Below are 23,095 nucleotides of genomic sequence, written 5' to 3' on the forward strand. Positions count from 1 at the left end.
AAGCATACACATGATTTAATTAATTATAAACCATGTCATTGAGCAAGTTAGTTTCTTTCAATAGTAATCAGCTCACACAATAGAATGGGACACTAATTGCACAGTTCGCAATAAACCTTTGTATGCCAAATGGCTAAAAAGAAAATTCTAAAATCTTTAAATTTAAAATTCCTATGTCATTCTTAGGGAGAATAGGTGATAAATTGTTGAAGTTTGCTTGTTTAGGGACATATTTTGATCAAATGTGTCTTACTAAGCTATAAAAATGTAAGCTATAAAAAACACACTATACTACCTCTCATGTAGCAGAAAACCTACTCATTAAAATTTAATTGATTATTGAAATAGGAAACTAATCTGACAATTTTCAGGGAATATTTTAATGAAAATCCAACCAGGAAAATGGTTGGAAAATGACGCCATTCTGCATTTATATTTGTATACTGTAAATCTTGAATAAAGTGTTTCTGAATCTGAATGGAATTAGCTTGGCTTTACTGTATACATAAATGAACATGACGATGGTCTCAGATTTTAACTACACAAATATGACAGAAGATCCATGAAGTACTTAACTTACAGACACTCCTCGCACAACCAAATAAAATTCTACAATAGGAAAATAATTCAGAATATTTTGCGTTTGTGGATGTTTTATTAGTCATAGAACAAATATTAAATAAAAAACATTACAAATTACTTTTCCTTCTTCAGTTCCTGTTTGAGCTGAGATAGACGGGTGAGGCACATGTCCCGCCAGGCTCGTCTGCGGGCTAACTGGTCCAAGGGGCAGATAGAGGTCATCTGTTTAGTGATGTCCTGCAAATTTCAACTATAGTTATCAATATTGACATCACCATCTCAGAGGATAGCAATCATGATAACACAAAAACTGTCACAGGTTGGTTGCGTAAGAGTCTAACTGGGGAGTTTGCTTATTAAAGGACGCATGCATTTATGATTTCCTTCGGACTCCTAGCGGGTCTTTTGTATAAGGTCCATCCTCAAAGAGCTTTGCTCAAAAGCAAAGCTCTTCTCCTGCTTTTGTTTTACGAATACTCCTCCTGAACGGCAGAAGCGATCTGCACAAAATTTAGCACAATCATAGTACACAATCTGAAGGTATAAATTTCCATGGGAATGGTATAAATCTGAAATGGTACAAATCAGACCACAGGGTTTTCCCTACGTGACTTTCAACTTTTAGAAATTTAACAGTGGCCTTATGGGTTAATTGGTCCCTATGACATTATTTGCGAGATAACAATAAAAAGGTACAGTAGACTCCCTCTTATCCGTACTCCTCGGGCGGGACCGAGGCCAGTCCAGATAACGGGTTTTCCGGTTGAACCAATGTCCCCAAAAACTCCTTAAAGCAGACTGTTAAAATGCATACTGTATACAGTATTTGACTTAAGATTAGGAGAGCATTGTATTTAGACACGTGATCACTGGTCTCAAATCTTTCCCACAAGAACAGTCGTTAACATACCACCCAATTACTGCCGATCTAGTCTGGGTAAACCGATCAACTAATCCGCCGACTAATCCGATCAACTAATCCGATGGGTAATTTCCGCTAAGTGTAGTCTGGTTAAACCGATGTCCGGTTAAAAGGCATTTATTTATCTGGTTTGATACAATCTTCATTTATTTACATTCAGCAAGTATAAAGAAGTAATTAAATTTATTGTTGTGAGCAAAAAATTATACTTAAACATTATAAATCCATACAGAAGTTAAAATAGTATATCTCAGCCAATTTAAAGCATAATTTTGGCCTACAATTTATTACTGGTCATCAACATAAACTCTGAAAAAACTGTGATTTGTCAAGTTCTACCATAGAAACAATTTTAGTATTCATAATATCACTTACATATCATGAGCTTTTAAATCCCTCCAAACATCCCCAAGTGATCAGATCTTTCACAATATCAGACAGCATTTCGGTTACTTCTTCTCCTCCTTTACGCAAGTTTTGTTTTGTCATCTCTTCAAGGTCATCAGTCGGTGGATCATGGTGTCCGTGCCACATGATCGGAAGGAAGAATGAGGCCAGTAAATAACCATAAACAGCTTTTTTCTGGAACTCCTCCCACAACTGTTCCATAGTAGGAGCTTCAGTACCCGCGTACTTTCTCACCGAGTCAAGATACGTTTGAAGAAAATCACTCTTAAAGTATCTTCTGCGGAGATCAGCAGTCGTGTTGAGGAATAAAAAGAACGATATGTCGATGATGGGTGAGGCATATCTCGCTGTGCCCAAATCATAGAATTTTACATCAACAGGTTTGTGTCCAGAGGTTTTGTATTTAAATACCATATTGTTCCGACAAAAGTCACCATGGCACAAAACACTATGTTCGTTTACTTCTAGGATTTCTTTGATGACATTGTGTACATTGCTCAAGTGGTCCAACGAGCTGTTCAGCAAATCAACATGTTCACCTTTTTTCAACAACGGGACCACCCCTCTCTTAGTGGTATGTTTGTAAAAGTAGATTTGTAGCTCTTTGTGTTTGTTCAGCCATCTTGTTTCTCTTAGCTGATTGATCTTGATCCCAAATTCCAACGGGTTCTTAGCTTTCATTTGAATACTTGATCCATGGAATTCACCAAGTTTTGAGAAAGCAAGAGAACAATGGTCATAATCTAAAAACACCTTTCACGAGTTTCTTCAAAACCTTTTGGATGTAGATTTTCAAAAACAATAAACCCCGGATCTGAAGATATTCCTGGAGTCCCAGCACCAAAATAAAATTTGGGGAAAATGTTTGTAACTGATTTTGGAAACAACGGTATGAATTCTTTATACACAAAGACTTCATTGGAAAATTGCAAGTCGGTTTGGAATTTTTCCCTTTTCACCTCTTTAGTATCGTTGTCTTCAAACTTGCAAAACAAAGGAATTTTTTCTGAAGCCTGTCCAACTTTCAGTTCTACATCTACAAACTTCACATTTGACATAAACTCTTCTCTATCTTCTGAACAATCTTTCACACTTGAGACAGTAGGATCCACACCAAAAACACCAGATTGTATCATTTGTGGCAAAATATTGTCCTTAAAACACTGCATAAATGACATTTTGAAACTTAAAATAACGATTAAATAAGCTGCAAAAGAGAGAGACTGCACTTGAGGTAAAAGACTGATAAACAGTTGGTATAAGTGTTTGTCTTGAGATAAAGAACGGTTTTATGACTAAATTACTATTGTCAATAAATTAGTACCACTCAAACTTGAAATTAATTTTATGTCCTGTAATTTTCTATTGCAAGGTCTCATATTATAAACATACCAATTAGCTGCTTTGCAAAATTACAAAACTGATGCACACACTCACCAGTTGCTATTTAAATAAACACTGTAACAGTAGTTGTTCTAGACTCTACACCAGATAAAGTAGTCCACAATCCAGCAGGAACTAACTGGAGTTTTAGGGCACGTCTGAAGTCTCAAACAAGGTCAAGGTCACTTGATAGACATTGTTATCTGTTTTAGTATATTTATATAACTACAGTGATCTTTTCAACTTTCTTTTATCAGCTGGATAATTCTATTGTTTGTCAAGTCAGTTGTGACTCTATAAATGTTTATGTTTCTAATAAACATAAAGCAGCATTGTTTCAGTTTACAAATTGTGTTTGCAAAAACAAATTTACAACAGACAAAAAACACAAACAGTTTTTTCCACTGTCTTCAATTGAAATTTTGTTTTGACAATAAAATTTGTAAACATATGTTTAACAGCATATTTTATCAACAAATAAACAATTTGTTGTAAACTATTATTTAAACAGCTTAAGGCACTTAATTTTTTCTTGTAAAGCTAAATACAGGCGTTATTATTATTATTATTATTATTTTTTGTAAATACAATAACACAAAGTTTAATTATTTGACTATAGTTCGGCCGCATAGAAAGCAACCTCATCCAGCATTGGTTTAGCATTAGCGCGCAAGTCGTTTTCTAAGTGGCCGAACTATAGCTTTTAAGCCCTTTTGAGTATAAGATTAACATCCATAAAAGTTTGTTTCCATTTAGAATTTAATTTTTAAATGCTCTTTATCAATTAAAGCTTTAAAAGATATTTTGGTTTGAAACGGATTTATTCCTAGAGGAGAGAATAATCTAAATATACCTAATCTAAAATTATTGTAGCTGATTTTGTTTTACTTTTAACCTGACTTAAAAGTCTGAACTTTGTGTATCCGAACCAGGCATTTTTCCAAAAAAGTTAAGCTATAATGAGACAATCTTATCTTACCTTATCATTAAAATTTCAAATCCTTTGTTTTAGCCCATAAGTAGTCTAAATGATTAAAGATATCATTATGTGACATTAAAGCGAATATATATTTTATTTTTACTCTAAAAATATAAATAAAAACTATTTAAACTAATTTTTTACAGAAAATGTTATGAATTTAAACTATAAGATAACAGTCTAACTTTTATCTTCCCAGTAATCGTGTCAACAGATTATAATCACCTGTGATTATGTGATTATTTTACTTGATCGCATCAACACCTGCGATCTTCTTTAACGATTATTTTAACTCCTAAGACTAAGAAATTCGAGATGACTTCCCGTTATTGTGGCAATGCCTGTGATCGTGGCAATATGCGTTAATCACGATTGTTTCCTGTGATTGTAGTTTTGAGCCATGCCTAACAAAAAATCAGCAATTTTGGGTGGATTTTTAAAACTTTAAAATTTCCTGGTTCTTTACAAACTTTACGCACAATTTACGGCTTTTTCCCCAGCCATCATAATTCACGTGCGATTCCCAGTTTTCAGGTCGACTGGACACCCTGTTTCAAGTTTGTTTTAATTAATGATTGAATCTCCCGCCGAGTGCTAAATAAGGTCAGTGATACTTTTTTTACCACAAGAAACATATCAGATTCTGACATTGGTCATCAGATGGGTTTAGACCGTAATTGCAATGATAGCGGGGAAAATGCGGGGAAAGCGGGGAAGCTGGAAACAGGCTTGGGAGTTAAGAAATGGTCGTGTAAATGTTTATATCGGAAGGCATTAAGGAATGTTTTGGTGGGCATAAGGAACATAGTCTCAGTCATCTGGCAATGAATGTCGGCATCAGATGTGTTTTTGTAAAAAAAAAAAAAAATTACTGACCTTATCTCGCACATAGTGGGAAATTCGTCAAATTCAAAAATTTAGAAAAAAAATTAAATTTCACAGTGAAGCGTACACTTTAGATACAGAGCTGCAAATTATACCATTCTGTTCACAAATAATATGAGTAAGTGGCGAGGAGCCCTCGTTGAGGCGTACAAGCAAACTACAGATTTATATGACAAAACCCAACTTAAAGAACAGCCCTTATTTAATAATAAACTGATGTTCACAAATTCATTTTCATTTCAAATTTTATATAGAAGAGCTTTTTTTGTTTGTCTTTAAATATTATATTACCAATCTATAGGAACGCCACCTTGTATTTTAATCCAAATATGTACGTAAAGGATGAGTGTAGAATAAGGTATTGTGTAGCTTTGTTACTGACCAAGTCAGGCTATTTCATTAGCCAGGACCATTTGTTAAATGTACAATGATCAACACAGTTCTGTCAGTTTTGAACCATAAATAACTAACTTTCCTCCATGAATGAGGTACTTGCCTTTACCGCAGGACCAACCATGTGGGGCACTGGCTTGAATGTCATGCTTGTGTCGTATATAGACTTGTGGTATCTCTCACAGTAGTTTTCTATGCCTGTAAAACAAGGATTTTGAATATAAAGTAAATTATTGAGTTTATGTAGTTTCAAGGATCGTTAAAAATAATTTTCTTACAGTCACCCGACAAATTAGGCTTCCTTGCACAGATTATAGTAAACAAAGTCTTACATTGTCACACTGTTTTTACCTTTGATGCACGGTTTTTACATTGGTGCACACCAGTATTCCAACCAAACAACACAAAATGGTGTGCTTTTATTATGCACGTTATCCATGTACGCTTAAAAATAAGTTGGCACACTTCAAGATATTACGACTACAATCAGCTGGTGCAGCATTTCTCATTTCGTTCGATGTTTGGATTTAACCTAACCTAAAAACGAGTTGTACAGTGCCACTTTTATTTTGCCCACTAGTTACACAATTATCTATTGCACAAAAATTAAGTGATTTGTGTAATATTGAACGTAACAAGATTAGTAAAAAGCCATTTGTTGCCACACAAAAACATATTGAAAAACAATCACTTGAAACGATTCTTAGAGCAGTTATATTTCAAAGGAAACCCAAAAGAAAGTAAATGAAAAACAGATAAAAGAAAAATCAACACTGCACACTTGGCACACCATCACAACTACTGTACATAGACAGAGGACTCGAAGCTGTGGTGGAATTTGTTTTGTTGTGAAACATTTCTTTTGTCTATCAGTGATTATGCATTGTGTTAACTATTAGCTCAATAACCTTAATACATGTCGGCCTTACCTTAACACATGTCGGCCTTGGTCAATAACAAGACTACAAGATGGTGCCACTCATCCTACACTCATTCCCATTCATACTTGGATTAAAATACCTACCTTCCTATGGTCGCTATTTGAATTAAAAGTATTAAAGTATTTATGGAAGTAATGTAAATTAAAGTATTGCTGAGTAAAGGCAGAAGGTTTTTGAAGTGTTAAGCCATTTAATAGTAGGTCATACCTTCAGCATTAAGATGAGCTACCTCCAGGGCCCCCAAGAAGGCATACCTCATGCCCAGGCCTTCAGACATGACTTTGTCAACATCCTCCACGCTGAGCAATCCTTCAGTTACTTGGTTCCATACTTCGTTCAGGATTGCATACCTAAAGTTTGTGAAATAGCAGTGTAAAATTTGTAGTGGGGTAATTTTCTAGATAATTTAACCTTTGAGTGCCAACGTCCGGGGAACCGGACGTTTTTAAAACGAGCCAAAAGTGCCGACGTCCGGCCGACCGGACGTTTTTAGAACGAGCCAAAAGTGCCAACGTCCGGCTGACCGGACGTTTCGTAATGATCGAACAGTTGTCATAACAACCGAATGGATACTCGGATTCTTTTAACCCATATATTAACATTGAGTCGAAAGTTACTAGATGGGATACATCGATTTTCGTTGGTCGAAATATCGAAAATTCGATTTTTACGAAATTTTAACCTAAAAATCGCCAGATCGCGCTCGGCATTTTTAGCGCGCCCTTCGGGAAAAATCATCGGAATTTTTTGATTGTTACTTTTATTTCTCGCCTGGCACTCTAAGGGTTATTATAGTATCAAATTGTCCAGGCTTTCTAGTTTTTCCATTGTAATATTTGCGCCAACCCAAATTCAAATAGTAAATAGCACACGTTTCCTTAAATTGCAACTAAAATATTAACAATTAAATTATCCAGCTGATCATAATGTAAACAAATATGGGAACTTTTAAAGCCACTGGGGCAGACTTTTCCAAAAATGTAAGGACAGTTTGCAAATTACACCTAGAACAAACATTTTGGTCAATAATATGTGGGGTTAAACCTTAAAACGAAAAAAGCCTTATTTTTCACAAAGTTTCATGTAGCGTATAAATGATATAGATAGATAGATGGATAGATGTTTTTCATCCTACAAATTTGTGCCCATCCAAGGTAAATTTGACCCGCTTGTAATTGAAGGGCTTTACACCAATTGCATATGATTTTTCTAATTTTGTTAGGTTATTTTGTAAAGTGACTATTGATAGAGTAAAACAAAGGTGAAATAGAAAAGACTTCTCTCACTGTATCCTGTTGAGGGAAAAGCCAGCTACTTCTCGAGAGAGGGTGACTGGTTCTTGGCCAATCTCCGTGAGCAGCTCCCGCACCCTCTGTGGCACCCAGGGTTCTGTCCATGGTGCTGGGACGATCTCTACAAGAGGCACGTAGTACGGGGGATTCACCTAAACCATCATACATCTCTGTGAGAAGTGAGGGAGCTTATATGAATTCCCTGTGTCCACCTCATCATAGATATCTAGGAGAAGTGAGGGAGCTTATATGAATTCCCTGTGTCCACCTCATCATAGATATCTAGGAGAAGTGAGGGAGCTAATCTGAATTTCCTGCGCCCACCTAATCATACATCTCTATGAGAAATGAGGGAGCTTATATGAATTCCCTGCGTCCACCTCATCATACATCTCTGTGAGAAGTGAGGGAGCTAATCTGAATTTCCTGCGCCCACCTAATCATACATCTCTATGAGAAATGAGGGAGCTTATATGAATTCCCTGCGTCCACCTCATCATACATCTCTATGAGAAATGAGGGAGCTTATATGAATTCCCTGCGTCCACCTCATCATACATCTCTGTGAGAAGTGAGGGAGCTAATCTGAATTTCCTGCGCCCACCTAATCATAGATCGATGTAAGAAGTGAGGGAGCTAATATGAATTCCCCGCCTCCACCTCATCATAGCTCTCTATGAGAAGTGAGGAAGCAAATTCCCTGCCTCCACCTCATCATAGATCTCTATGAGAAGTGAGGGAGCTTATATTAATTCCCTGCCTCCACCTCATCATAGATCTCTATGAGAAGTGAGGGAGCTTATATTAATTCCCTGCCTCCACCTCATCATAGATCTCTATGAAAAGTGAGGAAGCTTATATTAATTCCCTACCTCCACCTCATCATAGATCTCTATGAGAAGTGAGGGAGCTTATATTAATTCCCTGCCTCCACCTCATCATAGATCTCTATGAAAAGTGAGGAAGCTTATATTAATTCCCTACCTCCGCCTCATCATAGATCTCAATGAGAAGTGAGGGAGCTTATATGAATTCCCTGCTTCCACCTCATCATAGATCTCTATGAGAAGTGAGGGAGCTTATATTAATTCCCTGCCTCCACCTCATCATAGATCTCTATGAAAAGTGAGGGAGCTTGCATGAGTTCCCTGCGTCCACCTTCTCATAGATCTCTATGAGATGTGAGGGAGCTCATATGAATTCCCTGCATCCACCTCATCATAGATCTCTATGAGAAGTGAGGGAGCTTATATTAATTCCCTGCCTCCACCTCATCATAGATCTCTATGAGAAGTGAGGGAGCTTATATTAATTCCCTGCCTCCACCTCATCATAGATCTCTATGAAAAGTGAGGGAGCTTGCACGAGTTCCCTGCGTCCACCTTCTCATAGATCTCTATGAGATGTGAGGGAGCTCATATGAATTCCCTGCATCCACCTCATCATAGATCTCTATGAGAAGAGAGGGAGCTTATATTAATTCCCTGCCTCCACCTCATCATAGATCTCTATGAGAAGTGAGGGAGCTTGCATGAGTTCCCTGCGTCCACCTTCTCATAGATCTCTATGAGATGTGAGGGAGCTCATATGAATTCCCTGCATCCACCTCATTATAGATCTCTATGAGAAGTGAGGGAGCTTTTATGAATTCCCTGCGTCCACTTTATCATAGATCTCTATGAGATGTGAGGAGCTTATATGAATTCCCTGCGTCCACCTCATCATAGCTCTCAATGAGAAGTGATGGAGTTTATATGAATTCCCTGTGTTCACCTCATCATAGCTCTCTATGAGAAGTGAGGGAGCTTATATGAATTTCCTGCGTCCACCTCATCATAGATCTCAATGAGAAGTGAGGGAGCTTATATGAATTCCCTGCGTCCACCTCATCATAGCTCTCTATGAGAAGTGACTGTCCCGACCCGCGGCGTGACCGTGTGTTTTGTTCAAGCAGGCCTGCATGTCTTAAAGCTTTACGTGTTGTAAATGTATATGTTCCGTGTCGTGTCGTATTGGTGTTATGTGTTACGTGTTTATTTAATTTAACAATGACGAAGCCATCTAATCGGGTGAATAAAAACTTCACTAGTACTCAGCTGATGATGACAATGTGTCCAAGTGAAACTCATGATTCAATGAGCTATTGACGAAAGTAATCTATTCTTACAAAATCTCCTTTGTTTGTTTTGTCATGGATGCTGGCCTTTTACAAGAAATTGCCCTCTAATGTAAACAATAATGATTATTCTGTGAAACCTGGAGACGATGATGATATCCATACGAGTATGAGAGATAGTCAGGATTTTGCTGTGATAACGGCTTAAGGTTTCTATAATAAACAAATGTACTACTGTAGTTTAAAATTATAAAAATTTGTTCTGTAAACGGTTTGGATAGTGAAGTACGAATGATTGGAGTTCTACTGTAATAATTTCTAGTCAAAAGCTTTTAGATTTAGATTTTGAGGAGTGGATCTTTAAACATGAAGCAATGCATAATATATCTGTTAAAAAAATAATGATCAAAGAATGGTAAAATTATAAGGTTTTAAAATATACAATATTAAGCATTTTGAGTTTCATGAATTTATAAAGTCTCTTTAATTGTTCCATAAAAATAAAACACAGTATCAAAAAGTTGGGCGATGATAAAACTGGTAAGTAATAAAATTTAATTACTCACCGGGTGAGCTACAACAACTCTAGCTCGATTTTTGAGATCCTCAGAAAACAGTGATGGCACAAACGTTGATGTAGAACTAGCTAGGATGGTCTTTGGTCCGACAACTTTATCCAGATTTTGGAAGACTTTCTTTTTCAATTCTATATTTTCTGGTACACACTCCTGGACTAGAATAGCATCTTGGACTAGGCCTTCTAAACTAGATGTTCCTGTAATCATAGAAATTATTCTTATAAATGGATCGGATTTAAAATTTAAGTAATTATCAATCGGTTATGTCAGACTAGTACTGGTCCTTCAGAAATAGCATAAATTGATTGGGACATCCGTTTAGTGATATAACTGGTCTAGTCAATAAAACCTAATTGTTTTAAGGGATCCTTTTAACCTAATCCTTTCTTAAGTTTGCATAAAAACAATATAATTACTGATTACTGTACACTTTTGTCTCATATTTTGTGCTAACTACGCATCTTTCAACAAAATAATAGAAATTATAATGTACAATGAGGTCTTGCAATATCTATTTATAAGAAAATTGAGTTTATTAAGATTGTAAACACTTCAATCCCTTTGACATTATTATTTAAGAAAGAGATATTGGAATAAAACACCATGTACAATAAGCAGATAATATTCAGTTGGTTATCTGTCATAGACTTTCAAACTAATCTGGCATTATTATCACTAGTAGCTTAAATACTTGTAATGGATTAGTTTAATTTCAAATGGTTTAAACATAAAATTTTAAAATGTACTGTAAATCCCGTATTTGAAGCTTGGCATTTGAACCCTTGAAGCTTGGTTTGGCTGTCCTTGATCATTGGGCTTTCAATACAGTAGAACCCATTCTAATTCATCTTGACTGACTCCTCGCTTAATCCGATCTTATAGTCGCCTATCGGTGACAATTTTACTGTGGTAATATTGTGGCTATTTGCCATGGCCGTGTGAAGATTGTCACCGTCTCCTGCAATTCTGCTAAAAATCTTGTTCATCACCTTTGATCACATAAACGTCATCATCGTTTTCCGTAATCACAGAAACATTTATCATCATCCTCCGTGATCATGGAAATATTACATGTCTCCCGTGCTCACAGGAAATTTATTAGCGTCTTTCACGATCTTGCGCGATCAATAAATGTCAGTTAAGCAATTAATTCACTGTTTCTACCATAGCACTGGTCCCGTAGAAGACGGATTAGAGGAGTTGTACTGTGACTGGTCTTGGCTGAATAACCAGCTGATCGTAGTCCATCAAAACAAAACTGTCATTCAAGATTATTTTATTTCCATTAAATGTACAATTAATATATAAAAAGGAAAAACATTTCTCACAAGTCTGTGTGAGGAAGAGTTCAAGGCACTTGTTGACATCGCTCTAAAAAATTATAAACTAACAAAACAAATTTTCAAATTAACATAAATTATTTATTAAAATTTAACAAAAAATAAAATATCTTAGTCTTAGATCCTATAGTCATCAGAATATAAGTTTCAAAACACGTTTTTTTTTATTCAAGCAAATAAATAAATGTGATATATGCCCACATAATGTTTTATTGTTATTTCTTAACAATTCAAAAAAAAAATCTAATTGTATGAAATAAATTTTCAGATGCATGGGGTGATGGATAAGTTGTAGATGTAATTAATTCTCAACAAACTAATTGAAAAATAATAAGAAAATATGTTAATTCTTTTACCTACGACCGTTTTATAAAGTAGCCGTTTAAGTACAGTTCTTAGAATTGAAAAGTTCCTCATAACATCATTGTTTCCTTCCATTACAGCATAGTTGTACTCATAACGACACCGGTAATGAACTAATGAGGTTAAAGGATTGAGAGAGAATAAGTAATATGGTAATGATTCGAACTTCAACTAATCAGCTGTTCAGGCCAATTTAATTGTTAAGTCGTGCAATTAGTGTTTGGTACAATGTTTCATTGCATCACTGTCTGTGGCAATGAGAGGTTATAAACGAAAACATAACGTCTCAACTCAGACTAGACTTGTTAAGCTCACCAGAGATGCAGGCGAGCTGTTGCTTAGCAGTGAGAGAGCCCCGCAGTAGCCCACCAGCCGCTAACATCTCCAGCTGTTTGGCAATGTCAGTGAGAGCCGCTGTCACTTGCTGCTCTACCACATCATACAGGACCACGGAGTAGCCGACACCAGCATACAGCATGGCCCAGCTACGGCCAATCAGCCCACTGCAAGTCAACAACACGTTGGTACACATTTGCTCAGCAAGATGATAATGTAGGAGGCAGTGCCAGTGGACAACATTGCTAAGGGAGACCATGCCAAGGGCTATCATGGGCCAATTCAATTCAACCAATGGGCGTCCAGGGGTAGCATGTTTCTCAAGACTTTGCAGAGCTTTAAAATGAATGCAGAAATTGAACATTTCTCCAGTTTCAAAATATGTGTGTGGTATTAGAGAACAAAATAAAAGTGTTGACTGAAATGTGTTATTAAGAATATAATGGTCTCACCACAAGAATATGTCAAACCCAAGGGTGGTGGTGGTTGTGGTGAGCTAGTTTCAAGGAGCTGATCTTTGAAGCGGATATAATTAAACCTATTCATGTTGCACTGTTTTATCTTTCTTTTATTCCGTGTTACCTTGTTTATTACCATTGTACATTTATCCAAGAGACTGTCGAATATTATATACTGTAATAAATACCTACCATCTGTTAATAGTCAAAAGAATAATGCTTAGAAATACTGCATAGAAAGGGGACCGCGCCGAACTTGGACAACGACACACGCGGACAACGTTAAAGTTGGACAGATTAAGTTTCCAGGGTTGTCGTTTGCGTGCAATGTTACCCTTGGACACTTTTAATGTGTCCAGATTCGTCGTGTCGTGCAACGCCACCCCTGGACAACTTAAAAACTTGTCCAGGTTCGTCGTTTGCATGCAACGTTAAACTTGGACACATTTGAATGTGTCCATATTCGTCGTGTCGTGCAGCGCCACCCCTGGACAACTTAAAAACCTGTCCAGGTTCGTCGTTTGCATGCAACGTTAAACTTGGACACATTTGAATGTGTCCATATTCGTCGTGTCGTGCAACGCCACCCCTGGACAACTTATAAATGTGTCCAGGTTCGTCGTTTGCGTGCAACGTTAAGCTTGGACACATTTGAATGTGTCCAGTCTCGTCGTGTCGTGCAACGACGAATATGGACATTTGTCTTAAGTCTCTTGTTTTGGGACCTGACTGTACATTCTACCTGTCAAAGTCCATTGTTTGGGATTTCGACCAAGGCCCCACTAGAAAAACACGCCATGCTGAAGGTTCATGACGTCACACTAGTGGATAGAATCACTGCAATATCCCATATGTTTTAGGTAATAAAGCTGGCTGTTTTCAGATTTAACGGTTACATTTTCGTACAACTATCCACCACTGTGACGTAGTGTTGCACATAGTCGGTATTTTTGCATACATAAAAGTAAACGAATATTTTCTATTCCCTACGGACGGAAAAACTAACACTTGCTCGGAAAACAACACATGTGTGTAGTATAAGTCTACTTTTTAATCGGTGAATAGCAAGACAACTAAATCGCTGAACGTTAATATTTCGTGCTTGGTGACTGGCGCATGTCTGGAACCGCCTTTAGGATAAAGAAAATGCATCCCTCAGGCTTTGGTTTTGCGTTGTCCATGTTCGTCGCCAATCTTTCAGATCAGTTGAACTATACTTTTTTCTGTTTTCATAGCTTTAGTATTATTTTTAATTTTCCGGATATTATGGATTAAATATGAATGAAATAATCATGACAGTATTAATAAGATTACATATACGTCTTACGTTGTCAATCCTAATATAGTTTCGGGCGACTATTTCAAAATATCTGTTTGGTTTTCAAGCCTTTTCATTTCACATAAAATTATTGTTGATTGGAATGTGTGTATTAAGACCAGACTTTCTATTTATTATCATGTAAATATTGTACATGTTGTCCATACATAACTAATATGTAACGTAGCTTCTATCTTCAAACGTGACTTAATAAAAAAATAAATAGTAGGTCAGGTTTATTTTAAAAGTGTCGGTGCTATTTGCACATTTTCACACATTTTGTGTGACTGCACAAAAACGAGTCATTCGTATTTCGTTCATCTCAAGTAATTGAAAACCATTGTAGGCCTAAATAAACTCGCATTATTGACACAGTAAAAATTACCAACATAAAAATTCTGCATTTAAAAATGGTATCATTACAGTATTATCATTTTTAAAGCTGTACCATATTATAGGCCTGAGACTAGATGTTATAACGGTTAATCACATATTATATAGTTTATTGGCCTATCTTTAACATCGGATTTCCTCTACCAATTAGACGCATCATAAAGTTTTGTGTTAGGCCAAAAAAGGTTACGTTCATCCAAAACTAATGAATTCCACTCACTGATAATAGATCTACTGTTAGAAATAAGTATTTTTGTATACATAAAACTGCAAATAAACACTCCGAAGACTCTAAGATGTGATTTTCTGCTGTATAATGTATTTTCTAATGCTGATTTTAAGGACTTGCAAAAAAAATGTCATGGTCTTTACTTTATGCTCTTGAGTCTGGAGCATATTTATACAAGTGTTAAGAAGTTAGTTTTCTTACTGAATCTCATTAAAAATATGTCTAACGAAAATAAAACAATCATGTTTAAGGTAAACTAAACTATTAATCTGGAACTCTAGTTAACCTATAAAAAAACAAGATTTGTATAAAGATGAATTAAGAGCAATAAACTGTTTGATGATATAGCCTATGACAGATAATTAATAACAATGCAATGGATTTATTGACCTACACATTTTATCTAACAGTGCAAAATATAAAAACAATAAACATTGACTATATAGTATAAATCATTAAATAAAAAAAAAAATACAAATATACAAATCGTACATTTACCACAACATACTAGCAGGTGCAAAAGAAACAATACTAGTGTCCCTGTTGTTCGAATTCGAGCAATTTCTAAGTATTAGAGGCGTTATTTTTAAAGGAATAACGTTCATAATTTCTGATTACTTTAAAGGATTTGATCCAAAGATTATGGAAATATTCAAGATGTACATAACAGAATATATCAATTCATCCAGGCTCTCTCGCCTTTTTCCATTGTAATATTTACGCCAACCCGAATTCAAATACAGTAGTAAATATTTCATTTCAACCAAGTCAGTAAATGTTTGTAGCAAACTGTAAAATTAGCAAACTTATTGACTGTTTAAAATTAACATATGTTTTTCTTCTCACTTTTAATTTTTGACAACAGCTGGAGTTGCATAACAATTTTTGTTTCCCATGTTAATCTTACGGAGAAATACGAAACTTTAAAGGGCCCCAGGGCCTCACTCTCTGATTATTTCCCTAAAAAGAAAGTTTCCTGCATAAGAAGACGTTGACTTAAATTGTAAGCTTACCTTTTCACATCCATGTGTAGTTTGATAGTTAAAAATTAACCCTTTAAACTGGAGTAGGACTGTTATGTAAATTGTGAGTATTTCCATTAGCTAATAATCTTTTAGTCGACTCTTTCAAAATCATCGGAAATTATGACTGTTATTTGTTTTTTAAACAAGTCATTTGTTTTTAAATAACTCCTATACTTCTTTGCAATTGCTCGATTTCGAGCAACATGTACACTAGTTTACCTAAAAATAAAGTTAGTCCTGCACAACTTCACGTTACGCTCTTTCCAATGACGCCAAAAACATGTCAATCGGTTCAGTAGTTTCGGAGGAGTATTTGTCACTAAAAACATGCTTGCGTATTAAATAAGTATAGATTTGTGACATAACCGGGATTAAAGGCATAACAAAAGCCACAATTTTTATAAGCGTTTTAATTTTTTTGGGAGTTTTTTTTTTATAAATCATCAGCTGTATAGATAGCTTCGTCATTATAAATATATAGAGCTTTTCTACAATAAATTCCTACCCTTTTCTTGGCTCATATTATTATTTTTGAGTTAGTAGAGTCTTAGTCATTTTTCGTGATAGCAGGTCAACAACATCAGGGGTTGTAAGCTGACATACTATGACTAGAAACCTCAAAATCTTATTTATTTAGTTGTGCTAGAATACTCTTTTCCATTTAGGGAATAAGCTATTACCGTAGGTCTCATTGAAAGACCTAGACCCGGGACCTATTTTATTTTTCGTTTTGATGCCCCGAGAGAGCAAAAACACCATTCGTAAAAAATAGATGTAATTTGTAGTTTAAGTAATTTGGTTATAATTAATTTCCATTCTAGCTCCTGAGCTGTAATATTCAATGTGATAAATAGGTTTACATACCTTATAATCCGACAAACAGCTCAAATAGTAGGTTGTTTACATGTTTCGGCTTGTATCCATCGTTGTCAAAACATTGCAGTTGGAAAAAATACTTATCATTGTTTACTAATGTCCATAAACTTTCACACACACATACACGAACGAATAAAAAATAAATAGGCCTATTACAATAAATGCACCTGGAGTCTACAAACTGTTATATAGCCCAGTCAATAAAGGGAAAAAATAGTGCTTTGTCGGAAGTAATTAGTGAAAGGCTGATTTTTTCATGGGTGTTAGTAGATCATATAAGGAACATTTTCTAAAAAGTCCCCGCCCCTCCCCCTCTTGTTTATCCATGTTAGAGGTTGACGACTGATACGTTCAATCATTGAAAAACCAAGGACAAACCCCCAGACAAAAACACTCCACATATTTCGTTTCTATAAACCATTAACAAATTTTGATTTCAGCCGCAGCTCCATATTGCAAATGTATGTTTTGAAGATTCAAATGTGCCAAAAACAATGGACAGCTAATTACTATTGAAGGGTACTAAAAATCACATAAATATGGCAGTTTTAAAATGAGCCTTAATTAACTTTTATACGACAATTAGCAATGCGTATATTGAACAAAATCTGTAGATTTGAACCATCCATTTGGGACACGGTGTATCCAGGTCCCATAGGTTTTATTTTTTTATTAATATCCAGCAAACATTAACAACGACCAAATAAACATGCAATTAAATTTCCGAATTTATAATGTCCAATGTGTTTCGCGGACTATGAGTCACTACAACACAGTGTATTAGTAACAGTGTGTTAGAAAGAAGCCTTGTAACAATAAGGCGTATTCACGGCATTTCTGTTTTAGGAAGCTCATTCAGAGTTTACCAACCGAGCGAGACTGAGAATTTGATGAGCCTGGTGTACAGTCTGTTCAAAAACTAAGAGTGTCCAGGTTCGTCGTTTGCGTGCAACGTTACCCTTGGACACTTTTGAATGTGTCCAGTTTCGTCGTGTCGTGCAACGCCACCCCTGGACAACTTAAAAACTTGTCCAGGTTCGTCGTTTGCATGCAACGTTAAACTTGGACACATTTGAATGTGTCCAGTTTCGTCGTGTCGTGCAACGCCACCCCTGGACAACTTAAAAACTTGTCCAGGTTCGTCGTTTGCATGCAACGTTAAACTTGGACACATTTGAATGTGTCCATATTCGTCGTGTCGTGCAACGCCACCCCTGGACAACTTATAAATGTGTCCAGGTTCGTCGTTTGCGTGCAACGTTAAGCTTGGACACATTTGAATGTGTCCATGTTCGTTGTTGTCTGCTTTTATCGTTGTCTGATTGAGGCGGCGTCTGCTTTTAACGTAGGCCACGTTTAACGTTGTCCAACTTCGACATCGTCCCATAGAAAGTGAGTGTGAATGAGTAATGAAAATAAGGGGGTTTTAATGAGGAGCATTATGAAAACTATTTAGGGATAGAACAGAATCGTCTCCTGGTCCTCATTCATCATTTTTTAAACTTAATTTTGTTATATTTCAAATCCTAGAGAAACAATAAAATGAATAACCAAGTGAAAAGATTGAGGGTTCCATAACCACCTTGTTTTTTAATGGGCTTTACAAGTACATCAGGTTGGAAATGCATTCAACATTTAAATAAACGGTATCAGCAATCTGAGTCATACTTTCTCCCATAAACTTGTCAACCATCTTTATCATGGGTAAGCGGTGGGTGTAAATATGATATTTTATAGGAAAAAATCACAAAAGTTATAAGCAATAACTTTTTAACCGTAATTGTTACAGCAATGGGGGTTGCACTATTTTGTTTATAATTATAAGGACCATAACACATTAGTTTTAATCAAAACCGGCTTTTTCCTTAAACTAAATTATTTTGTTATTTTATAGTTACTTATGAGAATAACATAAGTTACAATAAGGAAATGGAATTTGTACCATTTTGTTCAGAATTTAAAGGACTATAGCATACTAAATGTACAGTAGACTCCCTCTTATCCAGACTCCTCGGGACCGAGGCCAGTCCGGATAACGGGTTTTCCGGCTAAACCAATGTCCCAAAAAATTCTTTAAAACGGACCGTTTTAATGCATACTGAATACAGTAATTGACTTAAATTTAGGAAAGTATTGTATTTAGACACGTGATTACTGGTCTCAAGTCTTTCGCACGAGAACGATTGTTTCAGTACTGCCCACTTCCTGCCGATCTACTCCGGTTAAACCGATGTGCTGATAAAAATTGTCCGGTTAAAGAGATGTAATTTCTACTGAGTATAGTCCGGTTAAACCGATGTCCGGCTAAAAGGTGTCCGAATAAGAGGGAGTCTACTGTACTAAATTCAAAATCGTTCGGACCATTTTTAAGTAAATCAGATTTTTACGTTATTTTATGGGTTTTATGGCAAAATCACCATTAAAAATCAAAATTTTGAAAAAAATGAAAAAAAATTCATGGAGATACCATGGATTACTTACATACCAAATTTAATCAAAATCGGACTATGGGTGTGGCAGGGGCGTCATTTGCGGGGGTAGGGAGCAGGGGGGGCATTTGCCCCCCCCCCTGGATCCAGGGCTAGAGAAAAAAATATGCTGTACTAGCCAATATACAAATATTTTCTCCTGTCAAATCCTAAAAAGCACAGCAGACAAAAATCTGTATATTCTTGCACAGTAATTTGAAACAAAAATTATCATTGTTTTATTGTCTTAGATAGCACATTTTGAGTTCAAATAAATTAGTAGTTTTCTTATTCATTTACTTTTTCTGTTTGGTGCTGTACGATAAACCACTTACTTCTACTTTATATATATATACATACAAATTCAGATTTTTTAGAAGCATTGCTTTGTCATTTACTTTTATGAATTATTCAAGCATTAAAATTATAACTTACATGTGTATAAATTTTACGTAATTTATTTTGAACATTGTAGACTACCAATTTAATATAGTTAAATAGCCTTTTGTACTTTTGTGTCAAATTATGTTATTGGTGATAAAATTTGATTTGCTTTTAAGTTCTCAAATACTTGTATTTTATTTAAAAACCAAAATAAACTGTTATAAACTATAGGCTATGAACAACCGTATTCATTGCTAAATGTTGTAAGAGAAATTGGTCATGAATCTATAATAACAAACATAATATTAACTCATCATGTAACTATTGATCACGTTTCTTAGATGACTAACTTACCAACATAAAATTATTGTGTTTCTGTCTGTTGTCAATAATTCTTAGTTTCATCAACTTTCTGCCTAAATTTAAATAAATATACTCATATTTTTTATGGTGTTTGCCCCCACCAAGGATTTGGTGAAATGACGCCACTGAAGTGTGGTCTGTAGCTCTGTACACATACACACACACACACACATCACTTCGAAAATCACTTTTTTGGGTTCAGTGGGACCCACAACGGATATGTTCACTTAAAACCCAAACTCAAAAATTTTGACAAAAACGATACTACTGTAGGGGGAGAAAGTAAATAAACGGTATCAGCAATCTGACACATACATTGTCCCATTAGCTTGTCAACAACCTTTATCATGGGTAAGCGATGATAGTAACTATAATATTTAATAGGTAAAATCACAAAAGTTGCATTAACTTTTGAACAGTAATTTTTACAGGAATGAAGGGATCCACTATTTTGTTTGGAATTATAAGGACCATAACAGACAAAATTAAATCAGAATCGGTTTTTCCCAAAATATCAATCTTTCCTTTTATTAATGGGTTTTTATGGGATAATAACATGAGATACAATAACTTTTGAAACGTAACTTTTTACAGCAATGGGGGGTTGCATTATGTTGTTTGGAATTATAAGGATTATCACATACTAATTTCAATCAAAACCGGTTTTTTCAAAAATATTATTTTTGCTTATTTTTGATAAGTTTTTTCGATGGGAAAATAACATAGCCTAATTTACAATAACTTTTTAACTGTAGTTTTTACAATTAAGGGAGTTCTACCATTTTGTTAAGAATTTAAAGAGCTACAACATTTTTATCAAAATCGTTCGGGCCATTTTTGAAGAAATTTTATTTTTACGTTATTTTATGGATTTTATGGGAAAAACACCATTAAAAATACAAATTTTGAAAAAATGAAAAAATGCCTGGAGATACCATGGATTACCTACATACCAAATTTCATCAAAATCGGACCACAGGTGTACGTACAAAAGACTCCCTCTTAACCGGACGACACTTGGGCGGAAATGACATCTCTTTAACCGGACAATTTTTATCAGCACATTGGTTTATCTGGACTAGATCGGCAGGAAGTGGGCAGTACTGAAACCACTGTTCTCGTGGAAAGTTTTGAGACCAGCTATCATGTGTCTAAATACAATGCTCTCCTAAATTTAAATCAAATATCACAGTAAACAGTCTGTTTTAACAAGCTTTTGGGGACGTTGGTTTAACCGATAAAACCCGTTATCCGGACTGGCCTCGGTCCCGAGGAGTCCGGATAAGAGGGAGTCTACTGTAGTCTGTAGCTCTGTACATATCCACACATTCTGACACACATACACACACAGACATCACTTCGAAAACCTCTTTTTTGGGTCCAGGGGGACCCAAAATGGATGTATCCACTCAAAACTCAAACTCGAAAATTTTGACAAAAACAATACTTTCTCCATATACTATGGTATAGGGTTTAGGGGGAGAAAGTAAAAACATCACTCTTGACTAGAGCTGATGAAATATACCTAAATACCTAAAATTGGAGCTGTAAGGGGTATAAAGTAAAGGTCGGTCTATCAACCGTTAGCATATGCTGTACAATAATTATATAAATATAACATCTATACATAAAATATTTGCATGTTTTTACGTTCTCCCCTATACATGGTACTGTATATGGAGAAAGTATTCTTTTGTCAAAATGGTTTTGAAGTAATCTGTGTGTGTGGATGTGTACAGACTACACCTGTGATCCGACTTTCATTAAATTTTAATGTAGGTACTAAATCCATAATATCTACAGGCATTTTTTCAACTTTTTTTAAAATCTCGATTGTTGATTGTAATTTCTAAAAACTCAGAAAATAACAGAAAAATATGACTTTTTACAAAAAATATTTAAATGATTTGATTAAAATTTATTTAGTATCTTATAGTCCTTTCAACCCTGAACAACACCCAAGGCTGTATATTTTATGGTTCAAAACTCAAAAGTGATTGACATCTTTATTTTTTCCGTAAAAATCTGTAGTGTTACTTTTTAAATGTCAGACTAATGGAGCAAAGTGTGTCAGTTTGCGAATACAATTTTTTATTGATTGCTTTTCATTGAGATTGTGAAAAAGACTTAACCTTCCTCTCAGAGTTTGTTATAAATATTGCAAGACCAACTTTTGGCTTAATGTTTTATATACAAAGACATAATGGAAGTTATCTACTTTAATGAAGCAATTGTTTGACAATATAAGTAAATAACCGGGAGAGTCAAGAGGGGGTCAATGACCTGTTACTGGACAACCTAACCAAACCAAAGTTTAGTGAATTGAAAACATGCTATATCTCAAACTACACTATAAAATCTGTTTTACTCTAAAATATTAGTAATGATACATAAGTCGAACGAATAAAACTTAATACTAATAATTACCTCCCAAGTATTCCAATTTTTCCTTTACCACCTTCAGCCATGTTGGTAAGATACTGTACTACTTCACAGACCGCTTCAGTCAGACTGGTTTCTGCTTTAAAGAACAGCTGTTATCTGGTTAGCTACAAGGTCACCCAGATAACGAGGTCAACTGCATGAAGGATTACGACTGATAAACAGCTGTTACCTGTAATAGGCCTATTACTCTCAGTAACACAAAAGGAAAAGTACTAACTCACAATTAAATTTAGATAGCAATTATAGTTTGAATTGTTTATTAGTGGTTTTGATTTTAAAAGGATTAAATTTCTTAGTAAGCTTATTGCATAAACTTTCACTTTTAGATTAATTTCTTAGCAGGAGTTAAGCATAAGAAATTTTTTTTAGTAATAAAACCTATTCAGATTGGGTGATTTACCACTTACATAAGAAGTTGTAATTATGCATTTATTTACCAATCATAAGATATATATTTAAGAAGAATTTGCTACGGCAGTTATATGAATACATAAAACAAAACATTATCGAGCCTTCAACACATCACCATATAAAATAATAAAGCAAATACAAGGTGATTTGGAATTAATGTATGTCAAGAGATTATTGTTAAAACAAATTTCAAACTTGATTTTTAAC

The 23,095-nt window shown here is 35.2% G+C and overlaps 1 protein-coding gene across 1 annotated transcript in view; it reads right to left on the reverse strand.

Annotated features, from left to right (window-relative positions):
• Positions 1–641: 641 nt before the first annotated feature.
• The window catches only part of LOC129003956 (lambda-crystallin homolog), a 39,886-nt gene continuing 17,432 nt past the window's right edge, over positions 642–23,095 (reverse strand). The window contains exons 2-8 of the mRNA XM_054432310.1: positions 22,460–22,646; positions 12,498–12,685; positions 10,468–10,676; positions 7,780–7,937; positions 6,701–6,843; positions 5,656–5,750; positions 642–819 (exon numbers count right to left, since the gene is read on the reverse strand). Coding sequence (XP_054288285.1) covers positions 697–819; positions 5,656–5,750; positions 6,701–6,843; positions 7,780–7,937; positions 10,468–10,676; positions 12,498–12,685; positions 22,460–22,500 — 957 coding nt within the window. The 5' untranslated portion in view covers positions 22,501–22,646 and the 3' untranslated portion in view covers positions 642–696. The remainder of the gene's footprint in view (positions 820–5,655; positions 5,751–6,700; positions 6,844–7,779; positions 7,938–10,467; positions 10,677–12,497; positions 12,686–22,459; positions 22,647–23,095) is intronic.

This window comes from Macrosteles quadrilineatus, unplaced genomic scaffold (genome assembly GCF_028750875.1).
Source record: "Macrosteles quadrilineatus isolate MER2022 unplaced genomic scaffold, UCM_ALF_1.0 Scaffold_9__3_contigs__length_116548681, whole genome shotgun sequence".
Classification (NCBI taxonomy): domain Eukaryota; kingdom Metazoa; phylum Arthropoda; class Insecta; order Hemiptera; family Cicadellidae; genus Macrosteles; species Macrosteles quadrilineatus.